This window comes from Coregonus clupeaformis, chromosome 24, assembly GCF_020615455.1.
Source record: "Coregonus clupeaformis isolate EN_2021a chromosome 24, ASM2061545v1, whole genome shotgun sequence".
NCBI lineage: Eukaryota > Metazoa > Chordata > Actinopteri > Salmoniformes > Salmonidae > Coregonus > Coregonus clupeaformis.
In genome coordinates this window covers 37,570,724-37,587,631 of record NC_059215.1, presented here as the reverse complement: position 1 = coordinate 37,587,631, position 16,908 = coordinate 37,570,724, and the positions used below count along the sequence as shown (strand labels likewise).

General features: G+C 44.7%; 2 protein-coding genes across 2 annotated transcripts; one reads left to right on the top strand and one right to left on the bottom strand.

The window, feature by feature from the left end:
• Nucleotides 1-1,698: 1,698 nt before the first annotated feature.
• Nucleotides 1,699-10,382, top strand: mylk2 (myosin light chain kinase 2). The gene is given in 11 exon segments (XM_045206881.1): nucleotides 1,699-1,839; nucleotides 2,027-2,317; nucleotides 4,684-4,758; nucleotides 4,849-5,070; nucleotides 6,858-6,967; nucleotides 7,314-7,455; nucleotides 7,654-7,724; nucleotides 7,831-7,959; nucleotides 9,351-9,503; nucleotides 9,599-9,731; nucleotides 9,944-10,382. Coding segments are annotated over 8 exon segments (912 nt in total). The 5' UTR covers nucleotides 1,699-1,839; nucleotides 2,027-2,317; nucleotides 4,684-4,758; nucleotides 4,849-4,992; the 3' UTR covers nucleotides 10,040-10,382.
• Nucleotides 10,383-13,519: 3,137 nt separating this feature from the next.
• On the bottom strand, nucleotides 13,520-16,722 carry LOC121537459 (zinc finger protein PLAGL2-like). Its single transcript, XM_045206880.1, has 2 exons — nucleotides 16,604-16,722; nucleotides 13,520-15,634 (listed from the first exon to the last, which is right to left on the bottom strand). The coding sequence occupies exon 2, from the start codon at nucleotides 15,127-15,129 to the stop codon at nucleotides 13,849-13,851; it is 1,281 nt and encodes a 426-aa protein (XP_045062815.1). The 5' UTR covers nucleotides 15,130-15,634; nucleotides 16,604-16,722; the 3' UTR covers nucleotides 13,520-13,848.
• Nucleotides 16,723-16,908: the final 186 nt, after the last annotated feature.

The window sequence follows — 16,908 nt, the reverse complement described above, 5'->3', positions numbered from 1 at the left end:
AATAGAGCTATTTGGTCTAAACTCCACTCGCCGTGTTTGGAGGAAGAAGAAGGATGAGTACAACCCAAGAACACCATCCCAACCGTGAAGCATGGAGGTGGAAACATCATTCTTTGGGGATGCTTTTCTGCAAAGGGGACAGGACGACTGCACCGTATTGAGGGGAGGATGGATGGGGCCATGTATCGCGAGATCTTGGCCAACAACCTCCTCCCCTCAGTAAGAGTATTGAAGATGGGTCGTGGCTGGGTCTTCCAGCATGACAACGACCTGAAACACACAGCCAGGGCAACTAAGGAGTGGCCTAGCCAGTCTCCAGACCTGAACCCAATAGAAAATCTTTGGAGGGAGCTGAAAGTCCGTATTGCCCAGCGATAGCCCCGAAACCTGAAGGATCTGGAGAAGTTCTGTATGGAGGAGTGGGCCAAAATCCCTGCTGCAGTGTGTGCAAACCTGGTCAAGACCTACAGGAAACGTATGATCTCTGTAATTGCAAACAAAGGTTTCTGTACCAAATATTAAGTTCTGCTTTTCTAATGTATCAAATACTTATGTCATGCAATAAAATGCAAATAAAATGTTTTCTCCCTTGTTTCAGCTCATAAAACAATTTTGTGCGTACAGGTAACTGCCAAAATAAAGGAAACCCCAACAAGGTGTCTTAAGGGTGTTGGGCCAGAACAGCGTCAATGCACCTTGGCATAGATTCTGCAAGTGTCTGGAACGCCGCTCCAGAATCTCCCGTAAGTGTTCATTTGGGTAGAGCTCTGGTGACAGACGAATATGGTAGGGGTAGGCAACTAGATTCAGCTGTGGGCTGATTTATATACATTTTTTTTTTTTTGGGTTGGAGCGGATGTCCGGAACACAATTATTTGTACACTGCAAATTGACCACAACTAAGGGCAAAAAGATTGCATTTGAAAATAACACTTTCATAACGATCACGTCTCTTATATTTGTGGGAATACTTGAACAGATTTCCTAAATACACTTTTTTTGGGGGGGGGACACCTGTTGCTGACCACTGGCATATGGTTTTCATGCTCATCAAACCAATCTGTGACCTCATGCCATGTGGATGAGGGCGTTGTAGTCCTATGGGGTCGTAGCCAAAATAATGGCCTGCCCAGCATTTTTATACATGACCCTAGTCATGATGGGCTGTTAATGGCTGAATTAACTCAGGAACCGAACCTGTGTGGAAGCAATATACTTTGTATCCCTGTGTTTCCATTATTTTGGCAGTAACCTGTATATTTGAATTCCAAAATGAAACAAGGTAACATAAAACAGCATAACCAACAAACACCAAAACAAATTGGAAAGAGTATCTGAAACAGGAACAGTATCATGGCGGAATTGTATCTGATAGTTTAGTGAGAGACTACAACACCAATAGGTATGCTATTTAGGAGTCTGGAAAAGTATTTAATAGAAGACCGGTCCAAACTGAGACAAATAGCCAAAACCTAGACAGCTGAATCACAGCCTTCTGTGCCCAAATACTGGATGGTTTTTGTGTGCACATGCTCTCCTTCATCAGAGGAACTGCATCTATGTCCTGCTCTTGACGTCTGTCTGGCCTACCATGCATACCTTGGTTATCTGCTACTGTTTCCCAACCCTTGGCACCCTTGCCCTTCGCTTGCCTATTTCTGGACCATGAGGCTGTAGCTGGAAGAGATAACGGAGAAAACCAGCTCACTGCGGCTTTCTCCTCTCTGGACAAGACCAACCCTACTGTGCCTAACCAATACTGGTCCATCTGCTCGTCATGTACCTGATCTTACCTTATTCTTCCTACTCTGCCTTCTACAGTTTTCATTGATCTAAGAGGTAGGTACAATTTGAAGAGTGCCAACCTTTATATTTGTTGAGGGAGCTGTAACCAACTGTGCTGACGTTTGTAGCATATGTAACTAGTAAGAATTTGTAGCATTTGTAACGATCACTTCCATTTCTTGAGGATAATTGATGATAGCCTCAAATCTGTGCCTCTGTCTTCTGTGACTCCTGCTTCTAGTCTAAAGGCTGGTTTTGCAGAGGCCTATTGAAGGCCACTCTTAATTTATAATGGGTTCAGTGTGGTGTCTGCCACCAGTCCCACTCCCCACAAACCTACCTGTCCTAGAGGCCAAAGGAAATCACTTGGCTCACAAGCTGGATGAGCTCTCCAGTACCTGCTCCACCTGCAGTCTGCACAGCGGCCAGCGAGAGGCGACAGAGAGACAGCTTGTGGCCCAGTTCAGGCTGATAGAGAACTTGGAGAAAACGATCAGTGAGACGCATAGGACCTTAGAGGGCCTGACCAAAGGTAACGTGTTCAATCGCTTTGAAATAACACATGGAAGTATTGTATCATTATTCACAAGCTTATATATATATATATTACCAGTCAAAAGTTTGTCAATATTTGTACTGTACTATTTTTTGATGACAGCTTTCCCTCATCAATCCACACACAATACCACTCCTGCGTTGTCTTGGCTGTGTGCTTAGGGTCGTTGTCCTGTTGGAAGGTGAACATTCACCCCAGTCTGAGGTCCTGAGCGCTCTGGAACAGGTTTTAATCAAGGATCTCTCTGTACTTTGCTCTGTTCATCTTTCCCTCGATCCTGACTAGTCTCCCAGTCCCTGCCGCTGAAAAACATCCCCACAGCATGATGCTGCCACCACCATGCTTCACCGTAGGGATGGTGCCAGTTTTCCTCCAGACGTGACGCTTGGCATTCAGGCCAAAGAGTTCAATCTTGGTTTCATCAGACCAGAGACTCTTGTTTCTCATGGTCTGAGAGTCTTTAGGTGCCTTTTGGCAAACTCCAAGTGGGCTGTCATGTGCCTTTCACTGAGGAGTGGCTTCCTTCTGGCCTCTCTACCATAAAGGCCTGATTGGTGGAGTGCTGCAGAGATGGTTGTGCTTCTGGAAGGTTCTCCCATCTCCACAGACGAACTCTGGAGCTCTGTCAGAGTGACCATCGGGTTCTTGGTCACCTCCCTGACAAATGCCCTTCTCCCCCGATTGCTCAGTTTGGAAGCTCTAGGAAGAGTCTAGGTGGTTCCAGACTTCTTCCATTTAAGAATGATGGAGGCCACTGTGTTCTTGGGGACCTTCAATGCTGCAGACATTTTTTGGTACGTTTCAACTGTGGGACCTTTCCAAATCATGTCCAATGAATTTAATGTACCACAGGTGGACTCCAATCAAGTTGTAGAAACATTTCAAGCATGATCAATGGAAACAGGATGTACCTGAGCTCAATTTCAGTGGGGGGAAAAAAGTATTTAGTCAGCCACCAATTGTGCAAGTTCTCCCACTTAAAAAGATGAGAGAGGCCTGTAATTTTCATCATAGGTACACGTCAACTATGACAGACAAATTGAGATTTTTTTTCTCCAGAAAATCACATTGTAGGATTTTTTATGAATTTATTTGCAAATTATGGTGGAAAATAAGTATTTGGTCACCTACAAACAAGCAAGATTTCTGGCTCTCACAGACCTGTAACTTCTTCAATAAGAGGCTCCTCTGTCCTCCACTCGTTACCTGTATTAATGGCACCTGTTTGAACTTGTTATCAGTATAAAAGACACCTGTCCACAACCTCAAACAGTCACACTCCAAACTCCACTATGGCCAAGACCAAAGAGCTGTCAAAGGACACCAGAAACAAAATTGTAGACCTGCACCAGGCTGGGAAGACTGAATCTGCAATAGTTTTTCTGCAAAGGGACCAGGACGACTGATCCGTGTAAAGGAAAGAATGAATGGGGCCATGTATCGTGAGATTTTGAGTGAAAACCTCCTTCCATCAGCAAGGGCATTGAAGATGAAACGTGGCTGGGTCTTTCAGCATGACAATGATCCCAAACACATCGCCCGGGCAACGAAGGAGTGGCTTCGTAAGAAGCATTTCAAGGTCCTGGAGTGGCCTAGCCAGTCTCCAGATCTCAACCCCATATAAAATCTTTGGAGGGAGTTGAAAGTCTGTGTTGCCCAGCGACAGCCCCAAAACATCACTGCTCTAGAGGAGATCTGCATGGAGGAATGGGCCAAAATACCAGCAACAGTGTGTGAAAACCTTGTGAAGACTTACAGAAAACATTTGACCTGTGTCATTGCCAACAAAGGGTATACAACAAAGTATTGAGAAACTTTTGTTATTGACCAAATACTTATTTTCCACCATAATTTGCAAATAAATTCATAAAAAATCCTACAATGTGATTTTCTGGAAATAAAAATCTCAATTTGTCTGTCATAGTTGACGTGTACCTATGATGAAAATTACAGGCCTCTCTCATCTTTTTAAGTGGGAAAACTTGCACAATTGGTGGCTGACTAAATACTTTTTTCCCCCACTGTATGAATAAGGTATTTCTGTTGTAGTTTTTTTTATACATTTTTATGTTTTTTTATACAAACCTGTTTTCACTTTGTCATTATGGGGTATTGTGTGTAGATTGCTGAGGATTTTTATTTATTTAATCCATTTTAGAATAAGGCTGTAACGTAACAAAATGTGGAAAAAGTCAAGGGGTCTGAATACTTTCCGAAGGCACTGTATACAGTATATGACAAAACATGAAATCATTTTGTTGATGATTGGTCAGCGGCCCACAATGTTTGATGCTCAAACAGCCTCTGTTTCTGTTTGATACTGTATGTGCGCTCATGCTCAGGATGTCATCCGAAATCTGTTGGAGACAAACAGACACCAGGATAAGAAACAACTCCTATCACCCATGCAACGAAAGGTAACTATATTTATACTCAATTAGCTCAAGACAATGCAGGTGACCAATATCCAGGATGGATTTGATTGGTGTGTATGTGTGATTTGACAGAGACAGATACAATGAAAACATTGACAAGGCTGGCTGTAGTGGCTGGCCCATCAATGGTGCACACTCAAAAGACTCAGACGAGGACCACAGTGACGGAGAACCAAGAGGCCACGCCCTCACACCCCGCCCCCAAGCCACAAAAGGATGAGACCTCGAATCAGTTGGAAACGAACAGACAGCAGGATGCAAAACAACACACTCCTACCACTGCTGCAAAGAAAGGTTCATTTGATCTATATGACTATAGTCAATAGACGTTAGTCACCTCAATTTAGCCATAGTCACTCTCTAGACCTCTGGATACATTGAAGTGACCAAAATCTGTGGATGCGATGGGTGTTTTTATGTGTTATATGATAGACAGGTACAATGAAAACATTGACACATGAATGTCTGTAGGTATGGGAGCAGAGTGATCAAGGGTTTTTCTTTATTTTTTACAATTTTCTATGAAATAATACATATGGAATCATGTAGTAACCAAAAAAGTGTTCAACAAATCAAAATATATTTTATATTTGAGATTCTTCAAAAAGCCACCCTTTGCCTTGATGACAGCTTTGCACACTCTTGGCATTCTCTCAACCAGCTTCACCTGGAATGCTTTTCCAACAGTCTTGAAGGAGTTCCCACATATGCTGAGCACTTGTTGGCTGCTTTTCCTTCACTCTGCGGTCCGACTCATCCCAAACCATCTCAGTTTGGTTGAGGTCGGGGGATTGTCGAGGCCAGGTCATCTGATGCAGCACTCCATCACTCTCCTCCTTGGTACAATAGCCCTTACACAGCCCGGAGGTGTGTTGGGTCATTGACCTCTTGACAAACAAATGATAGTCCCACTAAGCCCAAACCAGATGGGATGGCTTATCGCTGCAGAATGCTGTGGTAGCCATGCTGGTTAAGTGTGCCTTGAATTCTAAATAAATCACAAACAGTGTCACCAGCAAAGCACCCCCACACAATCACACCACCTCCTCCATGCTTTACGGTGGGAAATACACATGCGGAGATCATCCGTTCACCCACATCGCATCTCCCAAAGACACGGCGGTTGGAACCAAAAATCTAAAATTTTGACTCCAGACCAAAGGACACATTTCCACTGGTCTAATGTCCATTGCTCGTGTTTCTTGGCCCAAGCATGTCTCTTCTTATTATTGTTGTTCTTTAGTAGTGGTTTCTTTGCAGCAATTCGACCATGAAGGCTTGATTCACACAGTCTCCTCTGAACAGTTGATGTTGAGATGTGTCTGTTACTTGAACTCTGTGAAGCATTTATTTGGGCTGCAATTTCTGAGGCTGTTAACTCTAATGAACTTATCCTCTGCAGCAGAGGTAACTCTGGGTCTTCCTTTCCTGTGGCGGTCCTCATGAGAGCCAGTTTCATCATAGTGCTTGATGGTTTTTGCGACTGCACTTGAAGAAACTTTCAAAGTTCTTGACATTTTCTGTGTTGACTGACCTTCATGTCTTAAAGTAATGATGGACTGTCGTTTCTCTTTGCTTATTTGAGCTGTTCTTGCCATAATATGGACTTGGTCTTTTACCAAATAGGGCTATCTTCTGTATACCCCCCCTACCTTGTTACAACACAACTGATTGACTCAAACGCATTAAGAAGGAAAGAAATTCCACAAATTAACTTTTAAGAAGGCACACCTGTTAATTGAAATGCATTCCAGGTGACTATATCATGAAGCTGGTTGAGAGAATGGCAAGAGTGTGCAAAGCTGTCGTCAAGGCAAGGGGTGGCTATTTGAAGACTCAAATATAAAATATGTTTTGATTTGTTGAATACTTTTTTGGTTACTACATGATTCCATATGTGTTATTTCATAGTTTTGATGTCTTCACTATTATTCTACAATGTAGAAAACAGTAAAAAATTAAGACAAACCCTTGAATGAGTAGGTGCTCTAAAACGTTTGACCGGTAGTGTGTATATATATATATAATTTATTTCCAGGTACATATTTGTATGTTGACATTTGCCTGTGGTGTTCTCTCAGGAAAGGGCGAATAATGAGATGCAGGTGATGAACCAGCTGAGTCATCCTAACATCCTCCAGCTCTACGAGGCCCTTGAGGCCAAGCACCAGCTGGTGTTAATTCTGGAATAGTAAGTTGCTACTATTCCTTCATATTCCATTATGCTATTCCTTGTCATGATCTCCATTACACTGTAGTGCTTCCAGACATTCTACATATAATTTAACAGGGATCAATAAATGAACAATTCATTAATATACTTTACTGATCTCCTGAGGGGAGATTTGGTTTACTGGCAGCATACACTAAAGAACAAAATACAGACGATCAGAGGCATACATACAGTAGCCAGAATCACCACAAATATGGATACATGATGAAACAAAGTGCATTACATATACCTTAAACAAAAGTACACAATGGAAAGGGGTGAAAGGAGCAGTGGAGTTGGTCAACGTGCTGTCTGTGTGTGGCAGTGTTGAGGGCAGAGAGCTGTTTGAAAGGATTGTGGATGAGAGTGCACCACTGACCGAGGAGAATTCCCTGGTGTTTGTCAAGCAGATCTGTGAAGGGGTCAGCTACATGCATCAGATGTATGTCCTCCACCTCGACCTGAAAGTGAGTATGGTGGACTGGATGTGCATTGTCTCAAACCAGATTTTAAGGCTCACCACCAACTGTCACAAATGCCAGGCACATTTTAATCACCACTTGAAGCACTGCGTGGTCACTCACCATGAATCAAAGAGGCACTCATACATGTGTCGGTGTGAGAAAAGTAATCAATGGTTCATTTATCCACTACAATGTTTACAGCCGGAGAATATCCTTTGTGTAAATCACACTGGCCATCAGGTGAATATTATTGACTTTGGGCTGGCCAGAAGGTAATGCCTCCTTTCTCTTCAGCTGTGTGTGTGTTGGGGGCTTTATTGGTAGCAGCTCTGTCAAAGATAACCTTGAAAATGAATGTTCTTTCTTCCTGGGAATCAGATACAGGCCTCGATAGAAGCTCAGAGTCAATTTTGGAACCCCTGTATTTTTGGCCCCAGAGGTGGTAAACTTTGACTTTGTGTCCTTCCCCACAGATATGTGGACCTTAGGGGTCGTCACTTATATGCTGTGAGTCTAAAATACACTACATGGACAAAAGTATGTGGACACCTGCTCGTCGAACATCTCATTCCAAAATCATGGGCATTAATATGGAGTTGGTCCCTTTCTTTGCTGCTATAACAGCCTCCACTCTTCTTGGAAGGCTTTTCACTCTGTGTTGGAACATTGCTGCAGGGACTTGCTTCCATTCAGCCACAAGAGCATTAGTGAGGTCGGGCACTGATGTTGGGCGATTAGGCCTAGCTTACAGTCGGCGTTCCAATTCATCCCAAAGGTGTTCGATGGGGTTGAGGTCAGGGCTCTGTGCAGGCCAGGCAAGTTCTTCCACACTGATCTCGACAAACCATTCTGTATGGACCTCGCTTTGTGCACAGGGGCATTGTCATGCTGAAACAGGAAAGGGCCTTCCCCAAACTGTTGCCACAAAGTTGGAAGCACAGAATCTTCTAGAAGATTTCCCTTCACTGGAACTAAGGGGCCTAGACCAAACCATGAAAAACAGCCCCTAAAAAAAAACAGCACTATGCATTCGGGCAGGTAGCGTTCTCCTGGCATCTGCCAAACCCAGATTTGTCTGTCGGACTGCCAGATGGTGAAGCGTGATTCATCACTCCAGAGAATGCGTTTCCACTGCTCCAGAGTCCAATGACGGCGAGCTTTACACCACTCCAGCTAACACTTGGCATTGCGCATGGTGATCTTAGGCTTGTGTGCGGCTGCTCGGCCATGGAAACCTGTTTCATGAAGCTCCTGACAAACAGCTATTGTGCTGACGGTGCTTCCAGAGGCAGTTTGGAACTCGGTAGTGAGTGTTGCAACCGAGAACAGACGATTTTTACGCGCTACGCGCTTCAGCATTCGTCGGTCCTGTTCTGTGAGCTTGTGTGGCCTACTACTTGGCGGCTGAGCCATTGTTGCTCCTAGACGTTTTCACTTCATAATAACAGCACTTGCAGTTGACCGGGGCAGCTCTACTAGGGCAGATATTTTACGAACTGACTTGTTGGAAACGTGGCATCCTATGACGGTGCCATGTTGAAGGTCACTGAGCTCTCTACTGCCAATGTTTGTCTATGGAGATTGCATGGCTGTGTGCTCAATTTTATACACCTGTCTGCAACGGGTGTGGCTGAAATAGCCGAATCCACTAATTTGAAGTGGTGTCCACATACTTTTGTGTATATAGTGTACCAGCGTCATATTCCCTAACATCTCAGTTATACTGTAAATTGTACTGGGCAAATGTTGTTCCACGTAAGTCACATTTTCACTTGGTCTCCCATTGACATCAATACATGACTAAGTAAAAATGTGACTTAAGTGGAAGTTAGGATTCACCCCCATGTCCCTACCGTGCTCTTTCATTGTGACCTGTGTCCCTGTGTAAGTGCATGCAGCACTTCCTTCCTCTCACCCTTCCTGGGTGACGATGACTGCCAGACCCTCAACAACGTCCTCTCTGCCAACTGTTCCTTTGAGGACGAGGCCTTTGAGCACATCTCAGCGGAGGCCAAGGAATGTATCTCCCACCTTCTGGTCAAAGAGAGGGGGTGAGGGCCAAAACCGAAAAAATAATCATAACATTCATGATTATGATTATTACAGTTTAATAGTAATACTTCTACCCGTTTCCCTGTTTGGCCAGAGGGCGAATAAGTGCTGCAGTGTGTCTAAGACATCCGTGGCTCAACAACATTGCAGAGAAGGCCAAGGGCAGCAATATAATACTGAAGTCCCAGGTTCTGCTGAAGAAATACCTGGCCAAGAGACTATGGAAGGTCAGTCCAACAGATTACCTACACCACACACGTTAGTGTGGTTCATTTTGTGGTTGGAAGACACATTGTTCACATTACAGTACAGTTTTGTCATCTTCGCACTGCAATCAGCTTCATGTAAATTTATTCTGGTCTACCAGTTGATGAGATGCAGCGAAGCTTCCTGCCTTGCTCACTGTATGTTGTAAATGTGCTTCTGTGCTTGTTGATAGCTGCTGCTATCGCTATGTAGTTTTTCTAACAGATTCAAGAAGATCAGCGGCGCTGGGGAACAGACCTCTCTGGATACAGTACCTATAGCGACGTAACAATGTCACCCATAAGTACAGTACCTACACTGCAACCTAAGAATGTCACCCACCGTGAACCTGACCTCTTCCGTTGGACTGCATACTTGTAAAGACTTCCCTCACCATCAGTCAGAAGATCCTCTTGTCTTGGTCTGTCTGGGTAAAATAAACGGGTGATGGTGTGTGATTAAATAGTGGCTACGCTACATCATTTCCCTCATAAAATTAACAAAAATGTTGTTCTTTAATATTTGTACCTTTTTGTGTGGAAATGTATGGAAGCAAATTCATGCCAAAACAAATTACATTACATCTATAGAGGAAATGTGCTCGATAGTGAAATAAAGAGAAACCTATCCAATCTAAGGGGTACTTTATTGTTTACATTCTGACAATAAGAAAATGCTTCAAAGATAATATGATAAGAGCAATTCTTATTTTGTAACTTCTTCTATATGGTGATGGTACAAACAGCAAGAGCATAGTCCTAAGAGCTAACGGGGATGTTATGCCTGCCTAAATAGTAGCTAATTTTACTGCAGGCAACACTGCAATTCAATTCAATAAAATCACCATTTAATATAATATAATGGGAACTTAACTATTGTGCTAACATCCCTTCGTCGATATGCTAAGCTAACCTCAAAACAAATCTATTACTGAAGTGTGCGTTCGTTGAACTGACAAAAATAAACTCTAAAAATTATATGAAGAGTAACAAGTTGCTCTTTTCTGAGGTAGTCAACGGTCACGTTCCAGGCCGACTACATTGCAGACAGGTGCACTGCATCAACCAATGGTTGCGTGTTACGTCATCGACTGCACAGCCGGGCATCAGATTGCTATATCATATGTGGTTGGCAGATATCTTAAAACACCTATCCAGGCGTTGTGAGATCTGGCAGGCATCTGCAATGTAGTCAATCTGGAATGCGGCAAACAAGTATAAAATAAACATGGCTGTGGAACAGATATCTACATATCAGGATAGGATACAATACATGAGTACTGGTAAAAGAGACAATGTTCAAGGAGATGTTATCCAACATTTTCCGTACTGCGTGTTACATTTCTTCTTACATTTTTAGATTACACTTACCGGTGACAGAATATGGCAGAAAAAAATGACATACTATAATAGGATAAGATAGAGGTAGAAAGTTTATGGGTCAATCAATGTCACTGTCTGTTGTATCTAAACAAAAAGGCAACTAGATTCATTAAATCTACATTTTCACTTGAGATCTAATGGCACAACTCAGAGCCAAAGTAACTGGGAAAGATATAGGCCTACCCTAACCCCACAGGACATAATTCTGTTTATCCGTTCATCTAGGAGAGCATGTTGTTGAGGTAAAAGGAACAAAACATTTCATAAGACATCAATTCTCTCCTTTCATAATGTCATAAGTGCTTTAACACAGTCGAGAGTAGACATCCAAGAGGCACAACAGTAGCATTTTTTAAGACATCGGTGCAAACATTTCACTGAATACAGGATACAGTCAATGATATGCAGTAATATGAAACCCATTTCAGGAACACTCTAAAGAAGTGTTTGCCAAACCTCTCCTCGAGTACCCCCTGCCAATCCACTTATTTGGTCTATACCAGAACAAGCACAGCTGATTCAAATGGTCAACTTAAGCAATAAGGCCCGGGGAGGTGTGGAATATGGCCAATAAACCACAGTTAAATGCTGATCTTAGGCGCGACCCAACACGGAGTGCCTGGATACAACCATTAGCCGTGGTATATTGGCCATATACCATAAACCCCTGAAGTGCCTTATTGCTATTATAAACTGGTTACCAACGTAATTAGAACAGTCAAATAAATGTCATACCAATGGAATACGGTCTGATATACCATGGCTTTCAGCCAAGCAGCATTTAGGGCTCAAACCACCCAGTTTATAATAATAATCAAGCTCTTAATTACTTGAATCCGGTGTGCTAATACTGTCTGGAACAGACCAAATAAGTGGAATGGGGTACTGGGAAGAGGAAACTTCTTTAAAGGAACTTAAAAATTAAACGTCTCTAGTTTTTGTATAAATAAGCATTACATGATGACACATAAGTACACTGTTATGCAAACTGCTGTTAAATATCTAGCATGACCATTGTCATAAAAGTGACTCACATTATTGAAAAGAAAAAAGGTGAGTGGCAGGTGTCATGTAGCACATATGTTCACATTGTATAGGCCTGATGCGATTGAAAGCATTTACACCACATTACCAAAAGTATGTGGACACCTGCACATCGAACATCTCATTCCAAAATCATGAGCATTAATATGGAGTTGGTCCTCCCTTTGCTGCTATTACAGCCTATTCTACTCTTCTGGGAAGGTTTTCCACTAGATGTTGGAACATTGCTGCGGGGACTTTCTTCCATTCAGCCACAAGAGCATTAGTGAGGTCGAGCACTGATGTTGGGCGATTAGGCCTAGCTCGCAGTCAGCGTTCCAATTAATCCCAAAGGTGCTCGATGGGGTTGAGGTCAGGGCTCTCTGCAGACCAGTCAAGTTCTTCCACACTGATCTCGACAAACCATTTCTGTATGGACCTCGCGTTGTGCACGGGGGCATTGTCTTGCTGAAACAGGAAAGGGCCTTCCCAAACTGTTGCCACAAAGTTGGAAGCACAGAATCATCTAGAATGTCATCGTATGCTGTAGCGTTAAGATTTCCCTTCACTGGAACTAAGTGGCCTAGCCCGGACCATAAAAAACAGCCACAGACCATTATTCCTCCTCTACCAAACTTTACAGTTGGCACTATGCATTGGGGCAGGTAGTGTTCTCTTGGCATCCGCCAAACCCAGATTTGTCCGTCGGACTGCCAGATGGTGAAGCGCGATTCCTTACTCCAGAGAACGCGTTTCCACTGCTCCAGAGTCCAATGGTGGCGAGCTTTACACCACTCCAGCCGACACTTGGCATTGAGCATGGTGATCTTCGGCTTGTGTGCGGCTGCTCGGCCATGGAAACCCATTTCATGAAGCTCCCGACGAACGGTTCTTGTGCTGACTTTGCTTCCAGAGGTAGTTTGGACCTTGGTAGTGAGTGTTGCAACCAAGGACAGGCGATTTTTTTCACGTTCAGCCACAAGACTATTAGTCAGCACTTACAGTTGACCGGGGCAGCTCTAGCAGGCAGGGCAGAAATTTGACGAACTGACTTGTTAGAAAGGTGGCATCCTATGACGGTGCCACGTTGAAAGTCAATGAGATCTTCAGTAAGGCCATTCTACTGCCAATGTTTGTCTATGGAGATTGCATGGCTGTGTGCTCGATTTTATACACCTGTCTGCAACGGGTGTGGCGGAAATAGCTGAATACACTAATTTGAAGGGTGTCCACATACTTTTGTATATATAGTGTATGTATCACTTGTGTATTCAGGTCATTCTAGACCAGGGATGGGCAACTGGCGGCCTGCGGGTCGCACCCCTTTTGTAGGCCCGCGGATCAATTCCCCCCCACTCTTGGTAAGTTAGTCTAGCCAGCTATCTAAACCTGTAGTAATCATGGCCGAATTACCGACCGGGGGGCCCCCATTGATTTTATTAGTCAATCTCACTCAGATATATTAAAAACTGCACATATCTCTCTCTGCCCCATGGTAAAATGTCTAGAATTGCAGGAAATTAACTCTAAAACTTCATTTCTTTCCTCTCCGCTGTCAAGAGGGGGACAACAAAATGTCACTTGCCCATCCCTGTTCTAAACACTCATAATGTATCGGAGGCTTTATTCATGATTATTTGAAGTGTCCTTTGGCCTGGTGTTAGGTCACATGGGTCACATGGTATCAGGCTGCTCACTGTTGAAAGGCCTGGTAGTAGCGAGGTAGGGAGGTGGAAGTGCTCATTCCAGGGTTGCTGAACCCCTGAGGTAGCTGGTTGTTGTTGTGGTTGTGGGCTCCGGGACCCTGGGGTGCGTGTGGTTGTGGAGGCTGCAGGAAGGTGAGGCCTCCTGGGGTGTGAGAAGGCAGGGGACTGGAGGAGGAGGGCGGCACAGTGGAGGTGGAGGTAGAGGGGTAGCCCATCACAAGACCTCCCATACTCATATGAGCACTGTAGGGAGGCAGGCCGAACGGCAGGAAGCCCAGAAGAGGACCCAGGTCCATGTTACCAGCGCATGACAGCTCGGCCGAGGAGAGAGCGGGGCTCCTGGACAGAATGTGGGGGTCCCCAGCCCCAGGCCCACCCTGGCCTTCCGAGAGCACCTCCCTCTGAGGGGAGGAGGAGGTAGAGGAGGAGGCTGCGGTCAGGTGTGGGGGCAGCCCACTCTGCAGGTCCATGAGAAAGCTCTCCATGTCAGGGCGGGGGTATGAGGTAGATCCATGCTGGTACCTGGGCATGTGGCCATAAGGCTGCTGTTGGTGCTGGGGCTGGGGGAGGTGGTGGTGGGGATGGGGAGTGGGGCCCGGCATGTGACGACCCACCCCCATGGCCGTGGACAGGGAACTCTGCATGAGGGAGTGTTGGTGGTGGCCCATGCCTGGATTGGACATGGTCTGCAGGGGATAGCTGCTGTACATGTCCATGGGGAAGGTCTCTATGGGCTCCTTTGAGGAGGACCCCATGTCACATGACACCGGACTCTGCTCCTCCTTTACGGGGCCAGGTGTGGTGGGGGCAGGTGTGGCTGTGGGGGTGGTGGGTGTGGCCTCCTGGACGTGGCTCTTCTTCAGGTGGCGCGTCAGATGGTCCCTGCGGCCAAAGCGCTGGGCACAGCGCGGGCACAGGAAGTCGCGGCGGCCCGTGTGCACCACAGCGTGGCGCCGCACATCCTTGCGGGTGTAGAAGCGTCGGTCGCAGCGCTCGCACGAATATTTCCTCTCCCTGATGGCGCCGGTGGCACCCCCCAGTGGCTGAGGCCTGTCGTTGTGGCTTCCTAGCTGCTCCAGCAGGGTGGGCTCCCCCTCCTGGCAATGGAGCTCACCAGAGAGGGAGGCAGGGGTGTGGGTGGCCAGAAGGTGGCGCCGGTAGCCCAGCTGAGTGCTGTACTGTTTGCCACACTCCTGGCAGTGGAACACCTGCCTGTTGGCGTCGTGGGCCTGCAGGTGGCTCTTCAGGTGCTCCTTCTGTTGGAACATCCTCTAGCAGACGGAAAGGCGCTGGGTCTTCTGCAGAGAGCGAAGGGCCATAAGCCTGAGCAGATGGACACAACACTCATGGGGTATTTTAAGAGAGGACCTTCAAACTTGATAACCTTGGCTGCACCCTTAATGGAGAGTGGGGTGTTGAGTGCTGCTGAATGCTGCTAGTGGAGTGTTTCGTATTCTCTCCAGGCGAGGGTCTGTCCGCCTGTCTCCCTTTCCAGTGCAAGCTTCTATCAGATGGGGGGGTTCTGCAGCAGCAGCTGCCATAGCAACCCAATAGGGCCTGGGCGATGAAAGGAGAGGAGTCACACACTCAGCCGTTAAAGCTCGGACTGGATGTGTATGAGCGTACCTGAGCTTGTGTGAGTTGTATGTGCGTGTGAATGTGTGTGTGTCTCTCCGGAGGGTAATTCTTGGGTAAGTTGTGTGGTTCTTCTCCCGGTCTCATCCAGCCAGAGAAGCGGTTGAATTTGAGTGGCAGTTCTGCATGATCACAGCCCTATAAAGAAACACAAATAAGCACAGATCAGCCTACAGTTGTTGTGTGATGAAATTACCCACAGTCACACTGATGCCTGCCTGACACACCCCATGTATAGGACCCACCCAAAGCAATGCACTTCACATTAAGTTGCCCCTATACCTGTGTAATAACCATAGACATACGTCATTGGTAGTAACACTGTAATTACATAGAACTTCAGTAATTACTTTGAAATTGTAAAGTAATGGAGTTGAGCGGTTTTTGCAATTACAAAAGTGAAAAAAGGAAAACTAACAATAAGTTGAAGTTCAGGATTTAGTACAGCTATGGTTATAATTGTGGAAGTGCAACAGATCAATATTCAGGCCATAGTGCCCTCTTGTGGAAATTGGGTGGCATGATATGAGCCAAGGTTTTCTATACTTGAAAATTATAACTACAAAAGCGCCTCTGATCTCAACACAAAGTAAAACAAGGTGTTAGTTTCACTTGGAAACTAATCAAACGTCTAAATACAACGAACATATTCATCAGCAACTCGAGCTGCTCAACCTGTATATGATGTTTAAAAAACACATTTATGAAACACAAAGACTATTTAATTCACGTTACGTTAGTCAATTAGAATATAGAGTAAACTGAAAACTAAATACATGGGACTAGCTAATGTAATTCATGATCAATGATAGAAAAAAACGTAATGGGTGCACGTAGTGTGAAAATAAGGACTTGATGATAACATTAAAAAAACATTTTTTAACACTTTTGTATTCTGAACATTTGGTGAGCGCCAGCGAAACAGTTATGCTTTTCATTATTACTGATAGTAATTAACAGAAATAGACATATTGAACTACTATTTGAAAACTGCAAAAGAAATTCAGCAAGTTCATGTCACGAAGTTGCTCGGCATGAGTCGATTTTTACTATCAGGCTGGCAGACTTATATTTGGGACCTTTCTGTTAAAAATTGGGTAAACGTACCTTTAAAACTTTCGCGATTCGGTTGTTGTTCCTTTTCTCTCAGATCTTTTGTAAAACTATTTTATTATTTTCGGGGCCTGGATTTTCCAGCGCGGCGCTGTAGTTTCAGAGCGCGTGCATTATGGGAGTGTGACGTCAGACACACCGCTTTGACAAACTTTTGCAGGGGTTGCTAAATACGGTTCACCAACACTGATTGACCTAGTATGCAATACTATACATCATATTAAACTTTAACACATATGACAATATGGCCCTGTGTGCCCCACATCATGATACTATACAAGAAGAGAAGATGATGGAGG

Excerpts from the sequence above, each read along its gene's own strand:
- LOC121537459 (XM_045206880.1), bottom strand. The coding sequence starts at position 15,129 with ATGTTCCAACAGAAGGAGCACCTGAAGAGCCACCTGCAGGCCCACGAC.